The sequence below is a fragment of the Pyricularia oryzae genome, chromosome 3 (assembly GCF_000002495.2).
Source record: "Pyricularia oryzae 70-15 chromosome 3, whole genome shotgun sequence".
In the NCBI taxonomy this organism is placed as follows: domain Eukaryota; kingdom Fungi; phylum Ascomycota; class Sordariomycetes; order Magnaporthales; family Pyriculariaceae; genus Pyricularia; species Pyricularia oryzae.
In genome coordinates, this window is record NC_017849.1 from 937,897 (window position 1) to 962,376 (window position 24,480).

The following is a 24,480-nucleotide window of genomic DNA, read 5'->3' on the forward strand; positions in this document are numbered from 1 at the left end:
TCGAAAAGGGTCCATGTGACGACATACCTGCCTTGCTGCGAGTTCGGGGTCCCTGGTCTGCTGAAGTGTACATCGGTTCATGCTTATCGATAGATTGTTTGTACAGGAAATTTTCGACGACCATCCAATCCAAATTATTAGACCGTCGCGCCGCGTCTATATTCTTTCTAGCGCATATCTAATATAAAATTTCCTGGCCCTCTGTATTATTTCTCGACATTCACTTTCGCTTCTCATGCAATCATAATGTTTCCGTTTTACAGCCGCGGGGCGCGGCTTCTTTCGCCTAGTGTACAGTCCCTATACCGAAAAGCCATTTTACCCACGGCCTCAGTCCGCACAGCGCGCAGCCGCCTTTACGCGTCGTTGCAGAATCCTCCAGACTCGGGCGAGGACAAGAAACGCGAGCCACTCTCCGAAGACGCTTCAAAGCCTGGACTCGGTGATCATGACAAGAAGCCCGCGCCGCCCGCTTCCGCAAACGTCAAGGAAGAGGTTGAATTGCGAGGAAAAGCTGCATCATGTTGGGGTTTGCTGGGACACCCAAAGAATAGCCCGGAAGTGGTAGAGATGTGTTGGAATCTTGCAAATGCCGCCACTGCTCTTGAAATTGCGCATTCTGCCCTCGAAAAGTTTCACAGTTGTTTGCGGAAGAGCAATTTGAAATTTGATTTGGCATATCAGATCTTGCAGGAGAGGTTGGGAATATCGCCCGATCAGCCCATGAAGTTTGAATATGGTCGCAATCCTGAACTCTTCCGCGTACTTTTACGCCGTGTAGCGAAAGATGCTCCGCCCACTGATCGCGAGGTGATGCAGCTGCAGACCGAACTGGGTATAGACCCCAAAGAAGCAGCTATGGGCGCCACAAAAGCAGAAGGGATGCCTGACGAGGTACACGCCAGCGTTAGGCGAGCCTGGGAGTGGTTGGTACTAGAGGTTGCGGCGGCGAAGAAAAAGGGAGTAAAGGTCAAGACCTTGACCGGTCCTGCTTCTGATGACGGGGAAGTGCAGCGATTGACAAAGGCGTTGGGCGTTCTCAAAGGCGCCATGGGCGCAGATAAAGGGGCTGCCGGGAAGACTGCAACTGCCAAGGCAAAAGCCAAGAACAAGGGGTCGACTTCGGACTCCAGTAAGGCGGACGCCCCTGGACAGCCCACGATAGAGGCGGCCAAGAAGGTGCATGTGAACCCGTTAAAAGATTTGAAAAACCTTACAAAGTCGGAAATCGAGGCATTCAGAGCCCTGCAAGGCGCCTCGGACAAGGACGGACCTTCTGACACACCAGGAAGCCCGACCGTGGTAGAAAAGAAGGGGAAGCCCTACAGTATACACTACGTCAAAGCCAACGACTTGGAGCTTCAACCAATTGAAAAGCCTCAGCCGCCAGTCCCAGGGGTGCAGTATGGGTTGGACCGAGTGCTCTTCAACCCGGGGGTCTATCACTTGCAATGCCCGAGGACGCAGGTATACAATTTTGACCCTTACCTCGCTAAGATCATGCCCATCGAGGAGTTTGACTTCAGTGCCCTCAAGCAATACGTGACCTCGTCCAAGGATCATACGCTCATCAATATGGCTGCGAGTCTCGGCAAGAAATATACGGGGTCTACATCGAGCATGACGGCTTCCCTAGCCCACTTTCACTACCTCATCTCGAGTTGGCGGACCATTACCACCAAGAGCCTTACCAAAGAGACACCGGTTGAGTCTTACAACTTCACCCGGATAATGCGCGGCCCCGCGGCAGCGTTTCTACATTACAAGGATGGCACCTATGCCATCGATGCAGATAAGGAGTTCGACAGGAGTACTATCCTGAGCTTGCTTGGCAAGTCTATGGAGAAACTGCTTACCCTACCCAAGGAGGAGTTTGAAAATTATCATCGAGACAGATCACACCTACTTAGCGAGTCCGCGCGCGAGGATCCCGAGGCTTTCCATTACACAACACTAGGCGATTTCCTGATGCGGTCTCAACTCGACGCGCACAACCCCAGGCTGCCGGGGACCGGGATGTTCGACCTCAAGACGAGGGCGGTGCTCTCGATCCGTATGGAGTCGACAAACATCCAAAACGGCCGTGGGTACGAGATCCGCCAGCGCTTTGGCGAATTCGAGTCATTTGAACGCGAGTATCTCGACATGATCCGGTCGGCCTTCCTCAAGTACTCGATGCAGGTGCGGATGGGCCGCATGGATGGCATCTTTGTCGCCTACCACAACACGGAGCGCATCTTTGGCTTCCAATACATACCACTCGAGGAGATGGACTACACGATCCATGGGACGACGGACCGCCAGCTCGGCGACGCCGAATTCAAGCTTAGCGTGACGCTGCTGAACAAGGTCCTGGACAAGGCCACTGCGCGGTTCCCCGGCAAGTCTTTGCGTCTGCACTTTGAGACGCGTGAGAGCGTGACGCCCTTCATGTACATTTTTGCCAAGCCCGTGTCCGAGGCGGAAATCAACGAGGCGCAGGAAGCGAACAAGGCCGCCGTCGAGAAGTTCGAGAAGGAGATGTTGGGCTTGGATCCGGTGCCGGAGCCTGCGTGGGAGGCCGAGGACAAGGTCACCGAGGACCTGGACCTTGTCAACGAGGATGAGGAAGACATATCTTCTGTGGAGAATCCTGACGAGCTGGGCCAGGAAATGTGGGCCGATATGATGGACCGCGTCGAGGCCGCCATGGAAGACGATGCACGAGGGATCGCCGCAGTCAGGGAGGCTCTCGAGCGTGCTCTAGAGGAGAGTGGGCTGTTGGTCAACCACTCGCCTGAAAATTCCAAGGCCCAGGTCGATGCCCTCCTGTCTGCGATTACTAGTCCTGACCTCAGGGCCACAGCTGAAAGTATCCAGACTGTCGGCACTATGGAGAAAGGCGTCATAAGTCCAGATGAGGGCGCCGAGACTGCGGACAAAGGAGAAGCCATCGTGGCTGAGAGTGAGCCTGTCACTCTACCCGATAGCAAGGACACAGATGTTGACTCGGCCGCAGTCAAGGAAACGGCAGAGTTCTCACTCAAAGATATGATACTCGGACTGGCTGCTCGGGCGCAGACCACAACCACTGCTATGGATCCTCCCGAAAGGGATTCAGACGATTACGTGACGCCGCGCGAAACTATGCGGATCAGAAAGTTTGAGAGGATCCTGTCCGAGATGCTTTCTGGCTCCAAGGAACCAGGCGACGAGAACGCCGCCTCAGCCAATATCGAGGCCAAGATGAAGCAGGCCGACACGATCAGTAACGCCAAGTCCTCGGAGAGCAGCACAGCGGACAGCGACACGGATGGCGGCGAGCTGCTTGGGATAGTGTTGACGGCACGTAATATGGTGAACAATCGCTTGGTTGAGCGGGTATATGGCAAACCGAAAGACTGGAGCCTCGCATACTCTATCGAGGAGATGTCCGATATTAGCGCGAAAAGGATATACAGCGCAGTCAGGGACCGGCGCCGCAAGACGTTCGATCATACGTCGCAAGTGGACGAGCAGGTAAATTCCCGCCAGCGGGAGTTTTTAGAGAAGCTACGACGTGTCTCACTCGAAGGTATGAAGTACCGCCAGGCGCAGAACGAGAAAGACAGCAAGAATCCAGTTTATGTGCTGGGCAAGGAGGAGGCCCTGGACTACCGGGAGGTCTTTGGCGACCTGCCCAAGGTCCAAAAGGAGTGTGCCGATGACGGCGCGGGCGGAGACACGGAGAAGACTGAGCGAGTAGCAGATGAGGACGTGAATCGTGGGTTCGTGGATCCTTGAACTGAGCCAGTGTTTGGAGGAGAAGTTCGCATTGTAATACATACCTGATGTTGGGGACTGACCCCACAACTCATTGTACAAAACCTCTAGTTCTATCTTGTTCCCCGCGAAGATGGGTATAGACAAGACATATTTACCTCCCTGATCTGTTTGTACTATAGTCACATAGATATGATACTCTTTTTTTTTTTTTCGTCACGCTCGCTATTGTCTTGGTTCTAGTTTCCCTGGCCCATTCCCATCCCCAGTAATGCCATCAGGGTAAAGCTGACCTTGATCATCGTCCCCAACGTAAATTATTACTTGTGCTTACAATGCTGCAGTTGACCCGAAAAACCTTGTGACCAAACAAAGATAACAGACGATGCGACTTTCCCTCTTCATCAACAACTTCAAACACATCGCGATGATCAGGCCTGTGAGACTAAAGACTAACAATGAGGCAGCTCTCAGTTCCGCATCACTTTCGCCGCACATCCTCTCGAACTTGATCATAAACCCCTTTGGCTTACGATGAGGAGCGGGTGAAGCAAAAGTAGCAGCAGGATTTAGGCCTTGTCCGTCTTGATCTTTCTGGAGCCCGCGACTCGCCTGGCCCTCTTCTCCTGCTTATCCGTCCTGTTCTTGATGCCCGAGTCGATCCTCCTCGCGGCCAACTTCAACTTCCTCTTGTCCGCCAGCCGCTTCCTCCTCCTCTCCCAAGCCAAAAGTGCCTTTTCGACCTTGGCAGCAGACGACGGCGAGGCATCCGCTCCAAGCTCGGCCTGCAGCTTGGCGTGTTGCCTGTCGCGCAGCACCAGCTCGCGACGTGCGGCTCGGTTGCTGGCTGGGGCGGCTGGTGGCGGTGGCGGCGGCGGCGGCGGCGGTGGTGTCATTTCTGTAGGGGCTGCTTTTGTCCATGTTTTACCGACATGGGATGATTTGTAATCGGCTGGGCCGTCCATGTTCTCGTTCTTGGGCAGCAGCTGAGGCAGTTCGCGTTTCTGGTTCTTTTTAGTCCTGGTGTTTTTCAGCACGGCAGGACCGATGTCGGTGGTATTTTTGTTGATGGTCATTCTTTTGTTTCTTTGCCGACAAGAGGCAAACAACGAGAAAGAAAAAATAGTTAGCAAAAATTCTTTCTTTTCCTGGTTGCTAACTTGCTCGACTGGCGCGGTCGAGATTGTAGTGATGTAGAAAAGTGAGTGAGGACATCGGATCCAGTGGAAAGTTGACGGAGTAGGTCTCGGTTGGAATACAAATTACAGGAGTTGAGGTCAATGTGAGATGCAGCGCGTTGGAATAGCAAACGGCCTATGGATTTTGGCCATGTTTTCCGTTATCATAAGGTGTACATAATGGCGGGGTCTCGAGGAGCAACTGTCGAAGGTAGGTAGGTTCTAGGTCTAGGTCCACACCTACAGCACAAGGAAGGCACGCAAGGTGCCATGTATCTGATGATCAAGGCATACATGTGTATGCCAGGTGCTTAACTCACCTTAGCCGACCGTCTCTTCTGCTCTACCTAGGATAGGGCAATTATCAACCGCTATCCTTTCCCATTACTACCTACAAATACCTAGACTAACTCCAGTTAGTTGGGATCAGTCCCCAGGGTCTCCCCATCACCGTCAAGCTTTCCCCGCAATAATCCTTCGGGACATCGAACGATTATCCCTGTAGGTTGATGTGGAATTTGTCGCTCCAGTCTGGGAATTGCCATCGATCGAGTTCGTATCCAAGGTGAGATCAGTCAGACCTGTGCCGTCTCGGTGTCTCGAGGCGCGGGAACGCCTACCAACCAAGGCAACTTTTTGAACAAAACTGTGCCTGATAAGAGGCAACACACGAGTCAAAGCAGTTCGTGGCAGATTTTTGTGAGTAAAAGCGAATCCCCCCTTGCAGCGCATTGCATGACCTTTGCATGACCTGCAACCAAACACTTTTTTTTTCTTTTCTATCCGTAACGTCCCAACGGCCTCACAAACATCAACCAGAGCTTTCTTTAGAAGACGACGGTTGGAGGGTTCAAGCCACAGCTGTTCCGCGACGTCATCCCGTTTTCAGTCTTTCCCTGATTGGGTTAAGCAGGCACGAACTCACCAAAGTGTTTTGGCTGTGCGTGCATATCGACCTTATAGAACGCGTGTTTGTGGTCATTGCCCCTCTTAGAACGTACCTAGGTAGGTACCTACCTTACATTTTGACCGAGGGTTTTGTTTGGTGTTCGTGGCAGTAGCTTACTTACCTTGAGCTTTCGTTACAGTAATTGCCCTATTTTCCTACCAAACTAATGATATAAAAAAAGAAGCGAGGCAAATGCTTATGGGTACGGCGAAATCGGCGAGCCACACCAAAAGCAGAGCAAGAAAAGCAAGGTATGTGTGTTCTACCAAGCGCTAGGCTCTGCATTTTGTGTTTGTCCCCTGAGTATCAGATTAAGGATAACTTGGTTGATGCGACGAGACTGTCCTGGATCCCCGGATTATCAGGCCCAAGGGAAATAAAATGACCGCTCACCCAGACCTTCGGGCCATTTTCAGTCGCATAACAAAGTTGAGCGCAACAACGATGTAAAATACAAGGTAGGTAATAACCAGATATCCATATCGAAGTTACCTGCCTACCTGATTAAGTACTTTGGACAATTGCTGATTGATAAATCAACTTCACAAGCAGCAAACGACATTTGGCGGGTAGCTTTGGCCTGAGTACCTAAGCTTGCTCTAAGCTTGCTCGATGCGTTGGTCTGATCTGTAGTTTCGACAAGACTTGCGTTTATACACTTTTGCTCGCTCGCTCATTCATGCACGCGACTGTGCAAAGTCGCTTCCCGGCTCCTTTGCGCTTTTTTTTTTCATTTTCTGCGCCGATTTCCGATGTTTCGTTTCGACCCTGAGCGACAAATTAAACAAGCATATGTGGGTAAGGTAGGTATCTATACCCTACCGAGCTAAGGTAGATACTCTCTGTACCTTGCCTTACCTTAGACGGCTACCTAGCTACCTGTCTATCTATTTGGGCTATCTTCCCTGCCTATCCGTCGCAATCGTGTCATGAATAGCACGACTGCCATGCCTCAATCTCAACAACCCAGTGGTGCCCTTGGCCAAAGGCAACAACAACAACTGTCACAGTTACAGACCCAACAGCAACCGCGACGACCGCATGGCCCCCGTCTCTATCACAAGAAGAGCAGGACAGGATGCTTTAGGTGTAAGGGACGTCGCGTCAAGGTAAGAAACCCAAGCGATCATGCCAATTCCAACAAAGAAAGCTTGTTCGATTTTGCCTTTTTGTCGCCTTCGTATTATATTGTTGCCACCAACCCCTTGGCCGATTCTGCCAAATCTACCAGTGAAATACGATACCGACTATCTCTCCAATCACCAAACTAAATGTCTTGGCTAACATCGGAATCACGGCTGCGCCAAGTGCGATGAGCAAAGACCTGCATGCGGTGGCTGCAGTAGGCACATGGTAGAGTGCGTATATCCACCTCCCGCCACTGCTACCACCGAAGAACCTAGACAAGATGCTTCTGCATCAACCAGACGTGTACAAAGACCACGGCCTAGACAGTCGTCATCTGAGGGGCCAAGGTCCGGACTGGGCGGCCGTCGCGGGCGACATACGGGAAGCGGTACAGATAATCCCGCCTCGCTCTCGCCATCTACGTCGAACCACTCTCCTCCAAGTGCGGGCCATGACGAACCACATGACCGCAAAAGGTCAATACATGGCCATGACCATCACATGTACAACCAAGAGCCGCCGTCCTTGCTTCGCCTGCCACCGATGGTACCAAACGGCGACCAGGAAGAAACACTAGACCCTCCCGAGTCCCGCGCCCGGCGGCTGACGGAGTTGCAACTCTTGCACCACTATATATACCAGCAAGCGAAAACATTCAAGCGGGTTCTGCCTTATGATAGGACAGGAAAGGATGGAAAGCCGACGGGGCAGGAAACGTTTCTGTGGAGCTACGAGGCCATTGAGATGGCCTGGGAATCGGACGGCATATTGTACGCCTTGCTGGCTCACTCGGCGCTATGCAAGTACACAAAGGCGGCCGCGGACTTGAGGGAGAGGAGAAAAAACGACGAAGACGGCGAGCAGAGCCCCAAGCGCGACCCCGAGTGCGTCCGCTGGCTCGAGCTGCAGTCGCAGTACCTCTCGATGGCGCTCCGGGAGCAGCGGCGGGCCGTCGACACGCTCAACAGGGGCACGGCTGACCTGGTGTGCATGTCGGCCCTCACCATTCTCAGCCACTCGTTCGCCCTCGTCCAGTCGTCCCCGACCCGGCCGAGGTGGCAGCCCCCCGTGGAGTGGCTGCAGATGGGCCACGGCGCCGGCCAGGTCTTTCAGATCGCAAAGAGCCACATGCAGCTCGACCGCATGGCCAGGTTCCTCACCACCCCGCCGCACTTTGACTTGGAGGACATGTTTGCCGAGCGAAACATGGCCCCCTTGCTGTGGTTGATCGAGCGGCCCTTCCCGCAGCCCCACGTCGAGCCGTCGCCCTCGGTCATGTCGACGACGTCGTCGTCGCTGGGCTCCATCGAGGTGTTCAAGACTAGCAACAGCAACAGTCCGGTGCGCAGCTTGATGGAGATCAAGATGGCGGCCTCTGGACCATCGACACCGTCCGATGTGGATCCCGAAGGGCCGGATACCGAGCTTCAGGACGACGCCATCAAGGTGTATCATCGCGTTCTGATGTACATTGGGGTAAGTCTTGTATCTTCACTTGACAAAATACCACAGCAACCCTTTGTATTTTTTTTTCTTTTTCTGACGCCAGATGGGTAAAATATTAGTGGGTAGAACGTGCCATACATGCACACAACACGGCCGACGAGCCCCTATTCGCCGTCTGCCGCCGCTTCGGCGCCTTTGCCGTCTGGACGCCGCCTGCCTTTCAAGAGTTCCTGATCCAGCGCCGGCCACGTGCCCTCGTCATCCTGGCGTATTTCTTCAGCCTCTGGATACCGTTCCACGAGGTCTGGCTGATTGGCAGCGCCGGCTCCGATCAGCTCAAGGCCATCCGCGAGGAGCTGCCGCCCCGGTGGAGGCAGAAGCTGGACGGCGTGGCGGAGAAGTATGGCATTCCCTGAGACATACGTCTGCCCTGGGGGAAAACATGAAAATCTGCCCAAAAGACTTTCTTTTCTCCTATGGTTCAATGATACTGTGGCTTTTTTTATGATTGGTTGACAATGCATTTCTTGGAGGGGTTTCAAAGGACTGACCTGGCTTGTGGCGGTTGGGCGTGCGGTGCATTCCCTTTTTCTTTTTTTTCTTCTTTTTTTTTTGTATTAAAAACCGATCCCAGGATGCTACACCTTCTGCGCCCTGGAGGCATCTGTAACGATCCGTTTATACCCGTTCATTTGGATATATTTCTTTGTCATTTCACGTGTACAAATGGCGTCTGCATGTAATGGTAATGAAACCGGTCATCTGTTTGATCATATAAGCAGATGAGCGGTGTGAGAGGTAGACGGTACATGAAGATTTGAATGGTTGCTTTGATGTCTGCTATATTGCAGTCAAAGAACAGCGCACCCCCTGTAATCAGAGCCCATTAACACGGTTCTGCTCCTTTTGCCATTTGATTTCGCGCACGGTACCGTGGCACCGGTTCGGTTTCTTTAAGATTACAGCCCAGGACTTTAACAGAATTTATCAGCGCCCAAATGTAACATAACCCCCCATCGTCCAGCCCATCGTAGAGATCTCAATCCCAAGCAAAACGCCGTCGCTGTGCGGTTATCATTCGTATCAAGTCTAGTAAACGGGATGAAAAACATTGGTTGGAAAAAGAATAATTCAATGGGAGAATCGAGGGAGAAAAAAAAAGAGTAATAAAACATTGGTGACCCAAGTTCATCCACCCTGACGGTTATTGCCACGTCCATTCGACGTTGGGTCGGTCATATGGGGCATGCTCGTTTTCCACTTTTTGGGAAAAGTTCTTAACACGACGGCAGTATTAAGGGAGAAAATGCTTGCAATGAGGATATTTGAGAGAGAGAGAGAGGGAAAAAAAGAAGAGTCAACGCGTCCCGTACACCAAAGAATTTCAGATCCTGGTATTAAAAACCTCCAAGCAACTGTGCACCGGTTGCGGCCGGTGATGCTGCACTACTTGTTGGAGCAGTAGTATTCTCAAACCTCAAGTCTTCCATCTCGCACCAGTTGTTGATGTTCTGTACAGTTCAGTTCATGTTAGCAGGAGCCCCTCACCATTGAGAGCCATCCTCCACCCTCCAAGGGGGCTTTCAGCAGTATTGGGGGAAACTTACGATGCAACTCAAGTACTTGCACCAACTACACTTTTGGTGCACAACATAAAAGTTGTTGAGGAGCAGGATGAAGCCAATGGTGACGATGACTAGTGCGCCGGCTCGGATCAGCCACCACGCCCACCACAACGGCTTGCGGCCCTTAAAGAAACCGATCGGGTTTTTGTGGAACGGAGGCGCGGTCTGGCTGTCCTGGCCCGAAGTGACGCTCGCGTAGGGCGGCGCGTCGACGCCGATGCGGCGACGCAGCGAGTTTGGAGAGTGGAGCAGACACACGCCCAGCCCCAGGCCCATGAGGAAGCCGCCAATGTGGGAAAAGTTGTCCAAGCCGGGGAGCAGCCCCAGGACGAACGATATGGCAATGTCGAGAAAAATGAAGAGCAGATCCTTGACCGGGTTCTTGCGGTCCTTCCACGAGTAGAGCAGGTCGATCAGGGTCAGGGCGATGACGCCAAACAGCGAGCCCGACGCACCGGTCGAGGGCGTGCCTGCGCCGGCGTAGTTGCCTCCCAAAACGAAGCCAAAGATGCCCGCGCTCATGTAGACGAGAAAGAAACGGATCGAGCCGATGGCCTGCTCCATCTCGCGGCCCAGGGTCAACTGCAGGAGCATGTTGAAGCCGATGTGGATCAGGCCCGCGTGCATGAATATGGGCGTGATGAAACGGAACCACTGGTTAGGCTGGTTGTCCTTGTCGGGGCCTGGCTGACCATTTTTGCCCGTACGCTTACCATATTGGGGCTCGGGGACGCCTCCGAAACCGCACAGCTCCGACAAAGTGCAAGCTGGAGCCTGGGTGGTCATGTTGGGGCAGGGCCATGAGATAACATTCGGGGAGTCCTGGACGCCATCGACATTGTGCATGCAGGGCATGTAGCGGGCGCCCATGTTGATGAGAACGTAGGGCGTCGGGCCAATCATGGGGTTGAACTGAGGCCTGATCATGATCGGGGAACCCGTTAATTGCGCTGTTGAGAGGCGGGATGAGTAAGCTGGTTAGTTTCGTTGTGCGACTTGGCTTCACCTCGGAGGATAGATTTGCGGGATTTGACGTACCATTCTTGACAATCTCTCCAATGAAAACGGCGCTCTGTATTATGAAAAATATCCAGCAGACCCATGCGATCTTTTGCTTGCCGCTGGTCAGCATTCCCAACTCGCCGAACCTAATCTTCTGCTTCATCGACCTGCCGCGACCGTCGGAACCACCCGCCGCCGCACCAGGCATGCCACCCTCGGGGTCGTCGACATGGCTGCCGTGCTGCTGTTTATGCCGATCCAATCGCTCCTGCAGGGGTATGTCGTCGCGCGAGGCCATCGGATCCGAATCCTGCCTTTGGAAAGTACCCCCGCCATAGTATCCCGTGTCTTGCTGCTGCTGCGGCCTGCCATTCTGGCCCATCTGGTTTCTTTGGCCATTCATCGGATAGGCATTGTCGTCGAAGACGCTATCGAATGGGGAGTTTCCGTTTACTGGTTGTTGCTGGTTCGGCCTGCCATTCGGCTGGCCCAGGTACTGCTGTGACGAGTACGCCGGTGGTTCGGGATAGCTCACGGTTGATGGTGCACCGCCGTAGGGTTCGTACGGTGACGGCGACTGTGAATGATCTGGTCGCGGACCTTTGCCATTATAGTAGTTGTTGGGATCCATGTTCGGTTGGGTTTTGGTGAAAGTCGTATTTGGGAGGGAGACGCCCAGAAGCGAGCGCCCCAAGATTTAGGTATCAAGGGAGGTGAATTAGCGTTGGGCCCGGTGGGTGGGAGGCTGAATTGCGATACGATCCGGGTGTCACGGTCGAGCTTGGCTAAATAAGTGGCTGGGGTGGTTCCGCTTGAATTGGTTCGTGGTCGGGGCGAAGGTGAGGGACACGATTATTTGGTTTTGATTTGTACCCGCAAGGTCGTCCCTCTTTTTGCGGGCTTCTGTATTTTTCCTTCGGTGTTGATCCTTTACCCAAGCGGAATGGAACGAGATGCGAACAAAGGGGGTCAATCAAGGAAAGCCAATGTTGTTGCTGGTTTAAAAATGCAACAAACCAGGGATACCTGCTCTTGTCAAAAAAGCACAACACACTCGAGCGGCGCCAGGCACTGGGGGCGTCAAGTTCCAAACCAAACTGGGGCGTGTGGTGCAGTATTTGTGGGGTGAATGACCCGAAAAGGGTACCTGGCCTTACTGTAGGTACAGAACACACAAACACGCACCCGTTGCGCTAAGGTCTAGTCTGGTCGCAACGACTTGCCCTGTCACGATTATTTTAGCGAGTTTGTTCGTGACTCCGTGTTTTGTTAAGTCGCGAGTTGATTCCAATCAACGGGCCAAGAACGGCTGAGTGGTCAATCAACAGTGGGTGACTAGGTGAATGAGTGGTGAGGGTAAAGATCGACCCTGACAACACAAAAGGTGGGATGGATGTCTTTTAAGACTTCGTCCGAAAAATCCCCCCATCAATCAACACGAGGGGACACGAGTATATCGGAAACAACACGATAACAGTGGTAGCTGAATTGCTGACCAAAAGTGTGAGGCGCAGCGACAGGTTTGGTTAGGTTTTTACTACAGTGGCTTGAGTTGGTCGTTGTTGTTTGTACCTATGATGGATCCCTCAGGGTCTTTCTTCGTGGTTTGAATGCCACGGTATGCCCAGACGGACCGCGGTGTGGGGATCAGCTCCATTCGGCTGCAGGTTTTTTTTTTTTGTTTTTGGGTAGGCGCAAGAGGCGATGCAGGGCGAGGGGTGGGCAAATCCAAAACCCAAAAACCAAAACACCCGCCAAGCCTGCGAAGACTCGCCTCAGCTACTAAGTAGTGGGTAATTGAGGCCCGTGCACCACCCTGCACCGCCCTCCTTTTCAGTGGAGCGGCTTGGCGGGTTCGTCACTTTTGCAGGGCGCTGACGTCGCTTTTGGCTGATGTAAAGTGGGAATTGGAATTGATGAGGGATCTTCGGGTTTTTGACTGATCTACCACAGAACACACCACAATCATCTTCAACAACCTGACAGGCAAGGATGGCTGTGCAACTCCCGTGACCGTCCACTTGACTCATATGATAATTATAATGTTGAAATATCGATGATTGTTGATATGCTGGGCAAGACCAGTAAATGAGCGTATATGCGCCGCAAATTTTGCGAAGTATTGTAAGCGAGCATGCATTTGCATTACATATGCCCAGTAATCCATCTAGTGCTCTCAAACAACTTGATCAAGGCCAATGCTACAAACCCCGAAAGTCTGACTCGGGGCCCGCTGGAGATTTCCGTTGAGTAATATTAATTAATTATTAGTTGTACAAACACAAATAAACGCGGATTGGCTCTCTTAGAGTTTGTCCCGCAACCAAATCGAGTAGATTGGATGAGGCTAACTGTAATATCCTACCAACCGAATGCCATCGAATGTTTGTGCATACGTAGTACACATTCCATCTGTACGTGAAAAGAATGCTCATACTTAGACCTGATCAGCCTTGAAAACTCATCAAGTACAGATATCCAATTGTTACTAACTCCATCTAGACTAGATGTAAACAACTCTATCATGCGCTGGATCTAGACCAAATAAAACGTATCCCGCATCTGTTGTACAGTCATCATCAAAACGCACAAAAGCATACGCTACAGACATACATCCCCCCGACCCCAAAATCCCCCGGCTTACTGCCACTCAGCATCAACCTCCTCAAACTTGTCCAGGAACGCCCGGAAGAACTTGACACCCAAGCCGGGGTCGAGCGCACCAGTGGTGGCCCTGACGCTGTGCATGCTGAGCTGAGGCAGACCGGCGTCGGCGCTCCGGACGCCCATGGCGCTGCTCAGCGACGGGCCAACGGTGCCGCCGCTCCGGCTGTCGTTGCGGATCATGAAGGTCTGGTTGACACAGCCCGACAGCTGCGCGACGCGGTCCAGGATCGCCGTCGACACGGGGTCCGTCGTCATGTGGCCGTTGGAGTCGGCGCAGACCGCCACGCCCACGTTGAGCCGGGGCGCGTGGCCCGAGAGGTACTTGTCCATGAAGTTGGGGTGCACCGCGTGCGTCACGTCCGCCGACACCAGGAACGAGTTGGCGTACGTCCTGCCCACCACGCCGGGGCCAAAGGTGGTCTTGCCGTCCGAGGCCTCGGTGAGGGCCTCGACGGCCCGCTCGATCACGATCGGGAGGAGGTTGGACTTGGCGCCCTGCTTGAGCAGGCTGCCAATCTCCTCGTCGTCAAAGAGCGCCACGAGCTTGATCTGGCCCGACTTGTCGTCGTCCGAGGCGCAGAGGAGACCCTGCAGCGCCGCCCAGCTGCAGAGCTTGTCGTCGATGCGGCCGGCGAAGATGAACTCCTTGTCCAGGCCGCCCACCGTCGCGGGTTGCAGGTCAAAGAGCTCGAGCTCCCAGTTGACGATCTCGGCGGAGGACTTGAGGCCCAGCTGCGAGGTGATGAGCTTGACCAGCTTGGGCGGTTGAGAGGCGGCAAAGGAGCCCGCGGGACCGCCACCAAGGTAAGGCTTGACGTCTTCTGATGTTACCGATGCGGAGGATGCCGAAAACAGGTCGGAGTTGTCGAGGCCAATGATGGGCACGGCCTGAGTCTCCTTGTTGTTGGTGCCCATCATGCCGACACCAAAGTGCGGCGCCAGCGTCGGCACCCTGGCAATGGGCCAGTCGACCTTGACGAGCTTGGTGCTCGTCTTGCCAGTGCTGGGATCACGAACAATGACCCTGCCGCCGATGGACAGGTCGCGATCCCACCATGTCTCGTTCAGAGCGCCGGCGTAAGGGGCGACTCCGAGCTGGAGATAGCCGGCGCGGTTGGGCTTGCTGCTCACGGGCTTGAGCTTGGCAGTCAGGGCGTCGATGTGGCCGGCAATCATTGCGACACCGTTGCCGGGCTTGTATGCCTTTCCGACTGCAAAGGCAACCAAAGAAGAGGCGTTACGGGTGACATAATACTTGCCGCCGGGGCGAATCTTGCCCGTCCAGTCGGCGCGGGAAGAGAGCTGTGGTTGCGATGATAAAGCTTGTTAGCTTGGTGACATTGACTCGTAGAAGTAGGACGTAGTTGCAAACTCACCTCGGTGTACCCTGCCGCACCGAGCTTGCCCTTGAAATAGTCGACGGCATGGAAGATGGTTGGGTTCTCGGTCAGGAAATCGGTAAACGGCTTGGTGAAAGCCTCCGGGCGGGCTTCGCCGACGGAGCAGATGGCGCATTCGTCCTTGGTGACCACCTTGTGCACGGCGTACGGCAGCTGGACCATGCAATTGATGCAGATCTGCAGGCCTCGGCGTTGGGCCTCGCGACCTACATCGCCGGCAATGTAGTACCGCATCTCGGGGGAGGGCTGGTCGACTGGGGAGTCCATGCTGACGACGTCTGTAGCTGTCGAGGTGGGCGTCGTCATCGGCGAAGTGGCAGCGGCGGCGGTAGCAGCTGCAACGGAGCTCGACACCGAGTTGGCAAGCGATGCAGCACGGAGAGACAGGTTTGAGGCGCGAGCGCGGAGGAAATCGGGCGTGTGTCTGGTCATTGCTCGGTGGGCTTGCGGGATGGGGGATTCGTGGGCGTTTAGCGGTGATTCGAAAAGGAAGAGCTCGGTCTTGTTATACATGACAGATTTGCATGTGAGCTATTGGTCTGCCTTAGGAACCTAGTCCGATTGGGGGTTGTGGGTTGGGTGGGTGGGTAGCTACCTCAGGTGTAGGTCAGGGTAGCTGTGTAGGCGGATAAATAGACAAAGTTAATTGGAAGATGCAGGAGAGAAAGGATGGTTCTTGGTTGGATCACGAGTTGTTTGGTTCAAAAGCGCGGAGCTTATCTTCTGGGGAAACTGGAGGGACACTTGACCACCTCAGTTGGATGTCTCGGAACTGAGTCGCACACAATCCGCGATGCTACCCGTCAGCACCGATCACTGCGGTATCGGCGCCAAGCTAGGCGTTGCTGGGGCGGCAGATCGATGGTGCTTTGGGGTACGGGTGTGGGCTGCAGGGGTATAGTACATTGATCACCAGTGGAGGTGGAGCTAGAGCTATGCAAAACATCAATGCCATAGGCTGGAGCTCAAAACACCAAAATTAGAAATCTACCGAGTAGATAGAACTTTGTTTCTTGCCTTCATCACAGGCGTTGGTCACATAGCCGGATTGGTGTAGATTTTGAAAAAAAAAAATTACTTGCCATAGTTGAAGTGGCATTAATTTTATCACAGAACTGGTTCAATCGGCTCAGTTATACCATGTTACAGTTGGGTGTGGTTTCAAGTCGCAACGTGCTTATCCTTTATTTCTTACCTCGACCTAATAGAAAGCGAGAGCGATATCACAACTCGACACCTTGTCAGAGACAAACCACGAATGTGAGAGCTTTCCAGCGATACTCTCCTCGGCTTCCACAAAATAATTGCCCTGTTTTTGTGAGGATGCTTTCCCATTGCACTCTCAAATTTCCCAGCACCGACCTTATATAGACCGATGCTTAAGCAGAGTTGTCGATAGAAACTTCAAAGGGTTACTGTTCTTTTCCCGATTCTTCTCATCACGCCATGACGAACGTCCTGGCAACATCACTAGCTTCGCTAGGTGGTATCAAGATCAAGTAAAGTATCAAGAGAGACGTGGTAGATACCAAGCATAATTAGGAAACATGCCCCAATTCGTGCCGAAGACGAGAGCTTCCGCCAACATGAAGATCGAGCCCAGACTCGTTGCAGGCACTGTTGATCTACTACTGGTAAGGTAGGTATGCAGTGCCCAAGATATCCCTTGCCCGACCTGCAGTCAAAATAGGGGGTATACAATACTGGCATGAAAGGATGCCATCCCCAATGAGTGTAACCATTGACTTGTTTTGAGCCTCGCTGTAGTGATTTTACAGACCGAACTGGCAGAAAACCCAAAACCACAGGAAGACCGTTCTCGAAAGGCAGGAGAGACCGGTCACTGGGATGACAGAGGTCCTAGTCCAGCAAATTCTGTCCTCATTACCGAGTTCGCCCGAGCCAGCATTGGAACAGAACCACAGAGAAGCTCAGCTTCTGTCTCCCAAACAACCGGCCAGACTAGGAGGGCAAGAGAAAGCAAGAAAGGCATCAACCGCCCTCCAGCTAAGAGACCCCCACGACCGATCCGCTCAAGTTGATCACCAACCGCCCTCGCCCGGCTCTTCACTGAAGCAGGTCCAGCGATAGCAAGGTCCCAAAAAGAACCTGTGAGACTTCGTGCCCAACCTTTATCCGCGAAAGGAACACTATCGTCCGAGTGCACGGAATATTTTCCCTCACTGATAGTCTCGATATAGTGGAGTATAATTGGCATCTGTACCGCAACCAACGTCTTGTTAAGAAGCTGATTACGTTCAAGACTCTGGGTTGGGAATCTCGTTGGGGACCTGGCTCTCTGGGGCCTGGTTAGGGCCACCGTTCCTACCCTCCTGTCCTGACTTCAGCGCGGCCTTGTTTTGCTTCCGTTCCGCTCTTTGTTTGTATTTATTTTTTCTCCAGTCATTAACTTTAATGAACGCATCCCAAGCTTTGACACCAGTAACAAGGGCTATTCTCTGAAGGCCGCCGACAGCCTTATTCACGAGTCCCTCATTGTACGGTTTTGGAGTACCTGTGGCAGCCAAGTGTTGTTATTTAGCATCTACATTACTTTGAAAATAGTGTTTTGCACAAAGCCATTCACATTTATGCGGATGGCCGAAGACCTGGATAAAGCCATTGCACTTACCTAGTTGACTTTGTTGTTGTTTTGTCTTCTTTGTCTTACGATTTTTTGCTTGCTGAGCGTCGACGACAAGTTCGGCGGCCTCCCCTTCCACGGCAGAAGTGCCTCTGCCCATGCATGCGCTAAAGCCCTCTGCAATCCTTTCTGCAGCCTTTCTACAACCTGTGAGGAAGCATGGGAATTGTTCAGCTTTTTTCTTTTTTACTTTTTCTTCTATATTGGATGTATCCTTTCTGTTCCTGATTGCAATATCACGCTACCTTTTCTGAACCGAAAACGCTCTTGGGGATTGTTTTTCGTCTCGGAATTGCCTCCTGGGCCGACTCTGCGTTCCAAAGCTTTATCCCGAGCCGATTTGGCTGTATTTAAAGGGCAGCTCTCAGGATTCTTGCAGGGAAACACATTATAAGTTATGTCCAATTTTGATCTCGTGTCGACGTCCGATCGAACGATATCAAGATTCCGGGATTTTTGAGGCAGGACATGGCCCGCAAACCTTTCTGTAGGGGCGGAAACGGCGAAATGCGCCAGAATTATGAAGGCAAAAGCTATTATAAGCTGCATGGTCGAATTAGTTTTCTTATTAATATTGACCAAAATAAAGCAATAGGGACGTGGAAAAAGAGTAGGAAAAATCAGGAAAAGGACGATGGAAATATTAAACAACTTGACAAGTCGATGCAGGAATAGAAGCTACCATAACTTCAAAAATACGACTTTACGGTAGGAATAGCGGGCCTGGGCCCAAAAGTATACAGTAGCAAGAGTGATGATCACCGGTCTTAATGCGCCTTGCTATAGGTGGCTCAAATCCGGACCACAAATCCATGTGCTTCGAGGCCGCAGCCTCGGGGCCTCGAGGGCTCCGATACTAAAAGGGCTGGCTCGTGACAGTCCGTAATTTAGCCTCATAAGAAGCAGGAAAAGCATTTCTCAAATATCCAACGTTATGATGTTTGCTCCAATAGCCGCAGTAGTCCTACGAATTAGTAAGCGGATAAATTCCTGTGGGTAAGAACGATGGATTTGGGACAGATGTATAGCAACAGCGGTAATATCCGGATTCTCAATTCTTTATGCACCCATTAAGGGGCAGGTTAGATGCAGATATCGGATCCACAGCACACGAGGGACAGGAGCCCCAGGGTCTGGAAATCATATTACTCTCAGTTAAGAAGAAATTTTTATAGGTATAGTAGCTCCCGTGAAAGCATCTCGGTAAGTAAAAAACACTTATATGTCACGCCGAATGGAGTTTCTCCGGCAACAGCAGCGGGATTGGGCGTTTCCAGCAGACAGAAATAATACTAACACGCCTTGGAAGAATTGTTCAACCGCGGGGAATCACCATGACTTCCACAGAAAAAAAAACTGCTAATTGTGGAACAGAAGTCCACGTGTTGGTACAGGATTTTGTTCGTGAAAACTAGAAAAGTAAAAAAGAAGGATAGAGAGGAGAATGGACGCCCATGGACAGTGGTTTCCTTGGAAAAAAACCCCTATTGCAAGATTTTTCAGCAGGCTTGACTTAGCAAGTACGAACAAAGATTCTTCAGTGACCAAGGTTTATGCCTGGGAAATGCAGACTCTTGGTGAAGAATGGTCGACCCACACCCCGTACATAGACAACGCGCTCAGCTCATGGAAGAAAACCTTTTGGACCGGATTTGGTGGAAATACACTTACTTATTCAAGACGGCATTCACCCGAACCGGATTGACTACAATTTTCTACATAGGGTTAGAAGCTCAGGGAGAGCTGGGGGCCCCCATGGATCACAAATTAGCTGTGTGGTTCAAAGGTTGGGTGATTTGGATGGGCAAGTTCGTCCAAGACAAGGGAGCCCAAGCTGGGCTGGAACGATCGTTTCACTAGCCTGTTCATCGGGCGGCCAAAAGGCAATAAATAACACTATGAACACTTGACAAGATGAACGATTGTAGAAAATAGAACTTTTGCGAGTCATCCTCACAAAAAGAAAAAAAAAGAAGGGATAGACACAGTCACGAATAGTAAACTTTAAAGTAGAAAGACAACATGAATTTGGCCAGTAAATTTTGAGCCCTCTCCAAACAAAACGCGGAATTCAGTGGTTTGTACGAGAAAGTAGAAAAGGTCAAATGCAAATGTCAAAATCTAGACCAGAGAGATCTACATGCAAAAATGTATCGGAATCTGGTCTAAGGCGCAGCCTCTTAATGCAGCTGGTATGTAATAATCCCATCCATCCGCTACTGGCGAGCCTCGAGGGCTGCTTTGATAGCTATGGCGTAGAAATCTAGGTTAGCAATCCGTCCAAAAGACATAAACAAACGAAGCAGGTTGCTTGGGATTAAACGTAAACGTAGAAAGTCAAGAAGCTTACCATCGCAAGTCGTCTTTGCGTCGCCAAACAGCATCCTCGTGCCGGGCATGTAGAACATGGGGTTCGGCACGTCGGCGTAGCCGCTCGCGAGACCTCTCTTCATCACAATGACCGTCTTGCTCTTCCACGCGTGCAGCACCGGCATTCCAGCAATGGGGCTGCCCGGCTCGAGCGCAATGGGGTTGACCGTGTCGTTGGCGCCGATGACGAGCGTCACGTCCGTCTCGGAGAAGTCGTCGTTGATCTCGTCCATCTCCAGCACGATGTCGTAGGGGACGCTGGCCTCGGCCAGCAGCACGTTGCACTGACCCGGCATGCGGCCGGCGACCGGGTGGATGGCGAAGCGGACGTTGATGCCCTTGCCGCGCAGGAACTGCGTGAACTCGGAGATGGCGTACTGCGCCTTGGCGACCGCCATGCCGTAGCCCACAACGATGATGACGTTTTCGGCGTTGACGAGCGCCTCGGCCGTGTCTTCGACGTTGGTTTGCGTTATGGAGCCTTCCATCTTGTAGTCTGTTTGCTGAGGTGCCGATATACCGCCGAAGAGGACGTTCGTCAGAGACCGGTTCATTGCCACGCACATCTGGAGTTTAGGTCTTGTCAGCAAGTTTACGTGTCCCCGGGATCTGCTTGGTCGTTAGGGGGCTGGCTGCTTACAATGTATGATAGAATGGAGCCGGACACTCCTATGAGGGCGCCAACTGTCGTCAAGAGCGAGTTGTCCAACATGAAACCCTCCGCCACAAGAGCGAAGCCACTGTAAGCGTTCAGCACAGTAATCACAACAGGCATATCTGCGCCACCGATCGCAGACGTCGTAGTGAAGCCTTGGATGAATGACAGAACCGTGTTGGCGGCTAGTGCACCTGCGGCAACCATAGGTGCACCCGGTGCCATGGTCACGAAGGCCCCCATTGTTGCCAAGTTCGTGCTCAGCATGCCGGCGTTGATAAGGTGACGGCCTGGAAGTAGGATGGGCTTGGAAGACATCTTGCCGGCGAGCTTGGCAAAAGCGACAATGGAGCCGGTGAATGTGATACCACCTATTCACAGCGGCTGTTAGCAAGGCGGTCTCGGAGACATGTGTGCGATAAAAGTGCTCAAGATGCAAGACTCACCAATCAGGACGCCCAGGTACGCTGTTACAAGGTGCAGTGTGGAAATGTCATGTACATCAGCCATGACACTGCCGATGCTGGTCAAGACAGCAGCGAGACCGACAACCGAGTGCAGAGCAGCCACAGTCTGCGGAAGATCAGTCGGGGTGATGCGTTTTCCGATCATGAATCCAGCCAATCCACCCATGGCCGCGAGTCCAACAAACTGCGTCAGGACCTCGGGGGAGAAGCCAACAGCAAGCAGCGATGCAAGAACTCCGGATCCAACACCGAGTATGCCCAGGGAGTTACCCATGCGGGCGGTGGCCTGCGAAGCAAGACTGGAGATGGAGCTGATGCAAAGAACAGAAGAAACCAGATATCCAGCCTGCACAAGACCAGCGGCGCCTGTGGAAGCTGCAGCAAGGAACCCACCACCGAAAAGAACAGCGGGGATTCCGTACAGCCATGGGTACTCTGGAGGATCAGTAGGACGCTTGAACATGTCGAGCATGCGCTTTGTGATGACGAAACCGCCAGAGACGTTGACGAACGCCAGCAAAACTGACAGAGCACCGAAGGCTTGTGGGATGGTATGGGGGAAGAAGCCTCCGCCCAAGACAAAGAGACCTCCAATACCGACCATGCCCGAGATGGCGTTGGTGACACTCATCAAGGGACTGTGCAGAGCAGGGGCGACGTTCCATACAGCACGGTAACCAATCAAACTGGCGAGACCAAAGGTGAACATGTTGCCCATGAAGGCTGGCCCGGTCAGCTTGCCGAGAGCCAGAGCAGCACCCATACCTCCAGCGACAGTAGCGACCTCTCGTGACTGCTTTTGGAAAGGGGTTAGGGCGACCACCTCGGCTTCTTTGGTGACTGGCTTGGCTGCCGGAGCAGGAGGTGGAGCAGGCCGGGGAGCGGGAGGGAGAACCTCTCCCTTCTGCGTCACGATGGCACCACGGACAACCTCGTCTGACAGATCAATTCCAAACTCCTTCTCGACGGGAGCCATGGAAAGCAGCAGCTTGGTGATATTGTTCGAGTATAGCGTAGATGACTGCGTGGGTAGGCGAGAAGGAAGATCAGTGTAGCCGATGATTTTGACGTCCTTGTAAGTTACCAACTCTCCGGGCACCGTCTTTTCGCAGTTTCCACCGGCCTCGGCAGCCAGATCAACGACAACTGAGCCGGGCTTCATGGTCTCGAGCATAGCCTTGGTGATCAGCTTGGGGGCAGGCTTTCCAGGAATCAGGGCAGTCGTAATGATGATGTCGACCTCGCGGGCTTGGTTGGCAAAGAGACGCAGCTGTGCTTCCTGGAACTCCTTTGACATTTCCTTGGCATAGCCGCCGGCTCCAGAGCCGTCTTCTTGAACATCGACCTCAATAAATTCGGCACCAAGAGACTGAACTTGCTCACGAGTGGCAGGGCGCGTATCAAAACCTCTGACGATGGCACCCATGCGCCTCGCGGTTGCAATGGCACTCAGACCAGCCACACCAGCGCCAACGACCAAGACCTTGCACGGCGGGATCTTTCCAGCAGCCGTGACCTGACCTGTCAGGAAGCGGCCAAAGTTGTTGGATGCTTCCAGCACGGCCTTGTAACCGGCAATGTTGGCCATGGAACTGAGTGCATCAAACACCTGGGCGCGAGAGATACGCGGAATCATCTCCATGGCGAAAGATGTCGCCTTCTTCTCGGAGAGCTTCTGCACCAGATCCTTATTCTGCGCCGGCTGAAGGAACGAGATGATTGTCTGGCCCGTCTTCATGCCCTCGGCCTCGGTGAGACTCGGACCGCGGACTTTCATCAGAATGTCGGAAGTAGCCCAAACGGTGCCGGCGTCCACCAGCTCGGCGCCCGCCCTCTCGTACTCCTCATCGGGAAAGTCGGCCTGGGCGCCCGCACCGCGCTCGACAAGGACGCGCTTGAAGCCCTTCTTCTTGAGCAAGGCGACGTTCTGCGGCGTCAGGGCCACGCGCCGCTCGTTGGGGTAAGTCTCCTTGGGAACGCCAACGGTGAGTTCGGTGTAGGGCGTCGTAGGCGGCACGACCTTAGTAGAGTATGCCGAATTGACCTTGATGACGCCCGTGGCTGGGAGCGCCGGAACGGTGGGAAGGACTGTAGCGTGTCGAATGGGCTGTTGCCTCTTTGGGACGGCCACGAGGGCCAGCGAATGGCGAGAAGCAGTGGCCCGGTGCTGCTTGTTGCTCAGCGTGTTATGCCATTGGCGTCGCTGCGCGCGGTGGGTGACGGGTGATGCTGACGACGCACCGTCTGCCGTGGAGCATGATCAGTTCCAGAGCTTGGCTTTGGATAATTTTGGCCTTGTCACCTCCGTGCCCCCAGACGCAACGAGCCAAAGACTTACCCAAGATTACGGAGAGTGCGGGCAGACCCGACAAGCCAGGACCATGGCCATGGGCCAGAGCGGCCGGTCGAACGACTGTCCACAACATGGCGACAGCCTGCCCAATGGCTATTGCCGTGGGAGATCAACTTCCGGAGACAATGCGCTTTATGAACTATGTCATTTGCTGCTCGCCGAGTATCATGTCAGCGTGAGCGAAAGTGCAATTCACGATCTACAGCCAAAGCTGTCGGTAGTTCGATAGAGTGGGTGGGCTGAAAAAGCAAAGAAAGAAAAAAGACATGAAAAAAAGCAATAATTCTGGAAAATGCACGAGCAGAGCTACCCCAAGCCCTAATGTCCAACGAAAGGCTATTCAGTGTGGCGTACCTGAGCCCGTCGCAGAGCTTCTACCTGCAGCTTTGCACTATAATGCCCAGCTTTTCTTTTGGCGGAGGACTTGGAAGACCGAGTACGTCAAAGTAGGTACCTGTCCTACAATCAATGCGAAGCTGCAGTTCGCCGCATCACACGCACCTCGATCCGAACACAAGGTGAGATGGTGTGGTGTGTGCGGTTTATGGTTTGTTGGCCCGAAACACAAAAGAAAAGAATAAAGGAAGAGAGGAAACTGGCAAGACTGAGCTCACATGGAAGCTCACATGAGATCGAACATGAGGAGCAAAGTGTCAATTCATTCACCTGCATGGCCAAGATGCGGGGAAAGCGGAAGCAGCACGTCTCAGGGTCTCGGCATGATCCCACCGAGCCATGGTTCGATGCAAAACTCAAGCGCTTCAATGAGCTTCACCCCGCATCCAAGCTAGAACTGGCTTCTCAATGTACAGTCATAACTCATAATACAGCGAATGAAGCTTGCCGCTGGCGCCA

General features: G+C 52.9%; 8 protein-coding genes across 8 annotated transcripts; 3 read left to right on the plus strand and 5 right to left on the minus strand.

Moving 5' to 3' along the window:
* Positions 1-97: 97 nt before the first annotated feature.
* MGG_07532 (mitochondrial membrane protein Pet127) lies at positions 98-3,953 on the plus strand. The gene has a single exon (XM_003711397.1). It carries the CDS (start codon positions 247-249, stop codon positions 3,760-3,762), a length of 3,516 nt encoding a protein of 1,171 aa, XP_003711445.1. The 5' UTR covers positions 98-246; the 3' UTR covers positions 3,763-3,953.
* Positions 3,781-5,291, minus strand: MGG_07533 (uncharacterized protein). The gene has a single exon (XM_003711398.1). It carries the CDS (start codon positions 4,815-4,817, stop codon positions 4,311-4,313), a length of 507 nt encoding a protein of 168 aa, XP_003711446.1. The 5' UTR covers positions 4,818-5,291; the 3' UTR covers positions 3,781-4,310.
* Positions 5,292-6,688: 1,397 nt separating this feature from the next.
* On the plus strand, positions 6,689-9,037 carry MGG_07534 (uncharacterized protein). Its single transcript, XM_003711399.1, has 3 exons — positions 6,689-6,977; positions 7,177-8,472; positions 8,562-9,037. Exons 1-3 carry the CDS (start codon positions 6,798-6,800, stop codon positions 8,856-8,858), a joined length of 1,773 nt encoding a protein of 590 aa, XP_003711447.1. The 5' UTR covers positions 6,689-6,797; the 3' UTR covers positions 8,859-9,037.
* A 137-nt stretch (positions 9,038-9,174) lies between these two features.
* Positions 9,175-12,667, minus strand: MGG_07535 (rhomboid family membrane protein). Its single transcript, XM_003711400.1, has 3 exons — positions 11,106-12,667; positions 10,050-11,017; positions 9,175-9,953 (listed from the first exon to the last, which is right to left on the minus strand). Exons 1-3 carry the CDS (start codon positions 11,698-11,700, stop codon positions 9,840-9,842), a joined length of 1,677 nt encoding a protein of 558 aa, XP_003711448.1. The 5' UTR covers positions 11,701-12,667; the 3' UTR covers positions 9,175-9,839.
* A 786-nt stretch (positions 12,668-13,453) lies between these two features.
* Positions 13,454-15,929, minus strand: MGG_07536 (vacuolar aminopeptidase 1). The gene is made up of 2 exons (XM_003711401.1): positions 15,113-15,929; positions 13,454-15,038 (listed from the first exon to the last, which is right to left on the minus strand). The coding sequence occupies exons 1-2, from the start codon at positions 15,647-15,649 to the stop codon at positions 13,710-13,712; spliced, it is 1,866 nt and encodes a 621-aa protein (XP_003711449.1). The 5' UTR covers positions 15,650-15,929; the 3' UTR covers positions 13,454-13,709.
* A 754-nt stretch (positions 15,930-16,683) lies between these two features.
* MGG_16652 (uncharacterized protein) lies at positions 16,684-17,310 on the plus strand (the record flags this gene model as incomplete). Its single annotated transcript, XM_003711402.1, has 2 exons — positions 16,684-16,775; positions 16,915-17,310. 2 exons carry the CDS (start codon positions 16,684-16,686, stop codon positions 17,225-17,227), a joined length of 405 nt encoding a protein of 134 aa, XP_003711450.1. The 3' UTR covers positions 17,228-17,310.
* An 84-nt stretch (positions 17,311-17,394) lies between these two features.
* MGG_07538 (uncharacterized protein) lies at positions 17,395-18,329 on the minus strand (the record flags this gene model as incomplete). Its single annotated transcript, XM_003711403.1, has 3 exons — positions 17,395-17,651; positions 17,769-17,927; positions 18,026-18,329. The coding sequence occupies 3 exons, from the start codon at positions 18,327-18,329 to the stop codon at positions 17,395-17,397; spliced, it is 720 nt and encodes a 239-aa protein (XP_003711451.1).
* Positions 18,330-19,592: 1,263 nt separating this feature from the next.
* MGG_07539 (NAD(P) transhydrogenase) lies at positions 19,593-24,291 on the minus strand. Its single transcript, XM_003711404.1, has 6 exons — positions 23,980-24,291; positions 23,611-23,776; positions 21,252-23,516; positions 20,791-21,176; positions 20,131-20,716; positions 19,593-20,028 (listed from the first exon to the last, which is right to left on the minus strand). The coding sequence occupies exons 2-6, from the start codon at positions 23,696-23,698 to the stop codon at positions 19,997-19,999; spliced, it is 3,357 nt and encodes a 1,118-aa protein (XP_003711452.1). The 5' UTR covers positions 23,699-23,776; positions 23,980-24,291; the 3' UTR covers positions 19,593-19,996.
* Between the last annotated feature and the right edge of the window lie 189 nt (positions 24,292-24,480).

Bases quoted from the DNA above. Each gene is read 5' to 3' on its own strand.
- MGG_07535 (XM_003711400.1), bottom strand. From the start codon at position 11,700: ATGGATCCCAACAACTACTATAATGGCAAAGGTCCGCGACCAGATCAT. The intron at 11,018-11,105 runs GTACGTCAAATC...GCCTCTCAACAG, and splicing joins TGGAGAGATTGTCAAGAATG to CGCAATTAACGGGTTCCCCG. The intron at 9,954-10,049 runs GTAAGTTTCCCC...TGAACTGTACAG, and splicing joins GCAAGTACTTGAGTTGCATC to AACATCAACAACTGGTGCGA.
- MGG_07536 (XM_003711401.1), bottom strand. From the start codon at position 15,649: ATGTATAACAAGACCGAGCTCTTCCTTTTCGAATCACCGCTAAACGCC. The intron at 15,039-15,112 runs GTGAGTTTGCAA...TCGCAACCACAG, and splicing joins GTGCGGCAGGGTACACCGAG to CTCTCTTCCCGCGCCGACTG.
- MGG_07533 (XM_003711398.1), bottom strand. From the start codon at position 4,817: ATGACCATCAACAAAAATACCACCGACATCGGTCCTGCCGTGCTGAAA.
- MGG_07539 (XM_003711404.1), bottom strand. From the start codon at position 23,698: ATGTTGTGGACAGTCGTTCGACCGGCCGCTCTGGCCCATGGCCATGGT. The intron at 23,517-23,610 runs GTAAGTCTTTGG...GCTCCACGGCAG, and splicing joins CGCACTCTCCGTAATCTTGG to ACGGTGCGTCGTCAGCATCA. The intron at 20,029-20,130 runs GTAAGCTTCTTG...TCTACGCCATAG, and splicing joins CGCAAAGACGACTTGCGATG to CTATCAAAGCAGCCCTCGAG.
- MGG_07532 (XM_003711397.1), top strand. From the start codon at position 247: ATGTTTCCGTTTTACAGCCGCGGGGCGCGGCTTCTTTCGCCTAGTGTA.
- MGG_07534 (XM_003711399.1), top strand. From the start codon at position 6,798: ATGAATAGCACGACTGCCATGCCTCAATCTCAACAACCCAGTGGTGCC. The intron at 6,978-7,176 runs GTAAGAAACCCA...GGCTGCGCCAAG, and splicing joins GTAAGGGACGTCGCGTCAAG to TGCGATGAGCAAAGACCTGC. The intron at 8,473-8,561 runs GTAAGTCTTGTA...GTAAAATATTAG, and splicing joins GCGTTCTGATGTACATTGGG to TGGGTAGAACGTGCCATACA.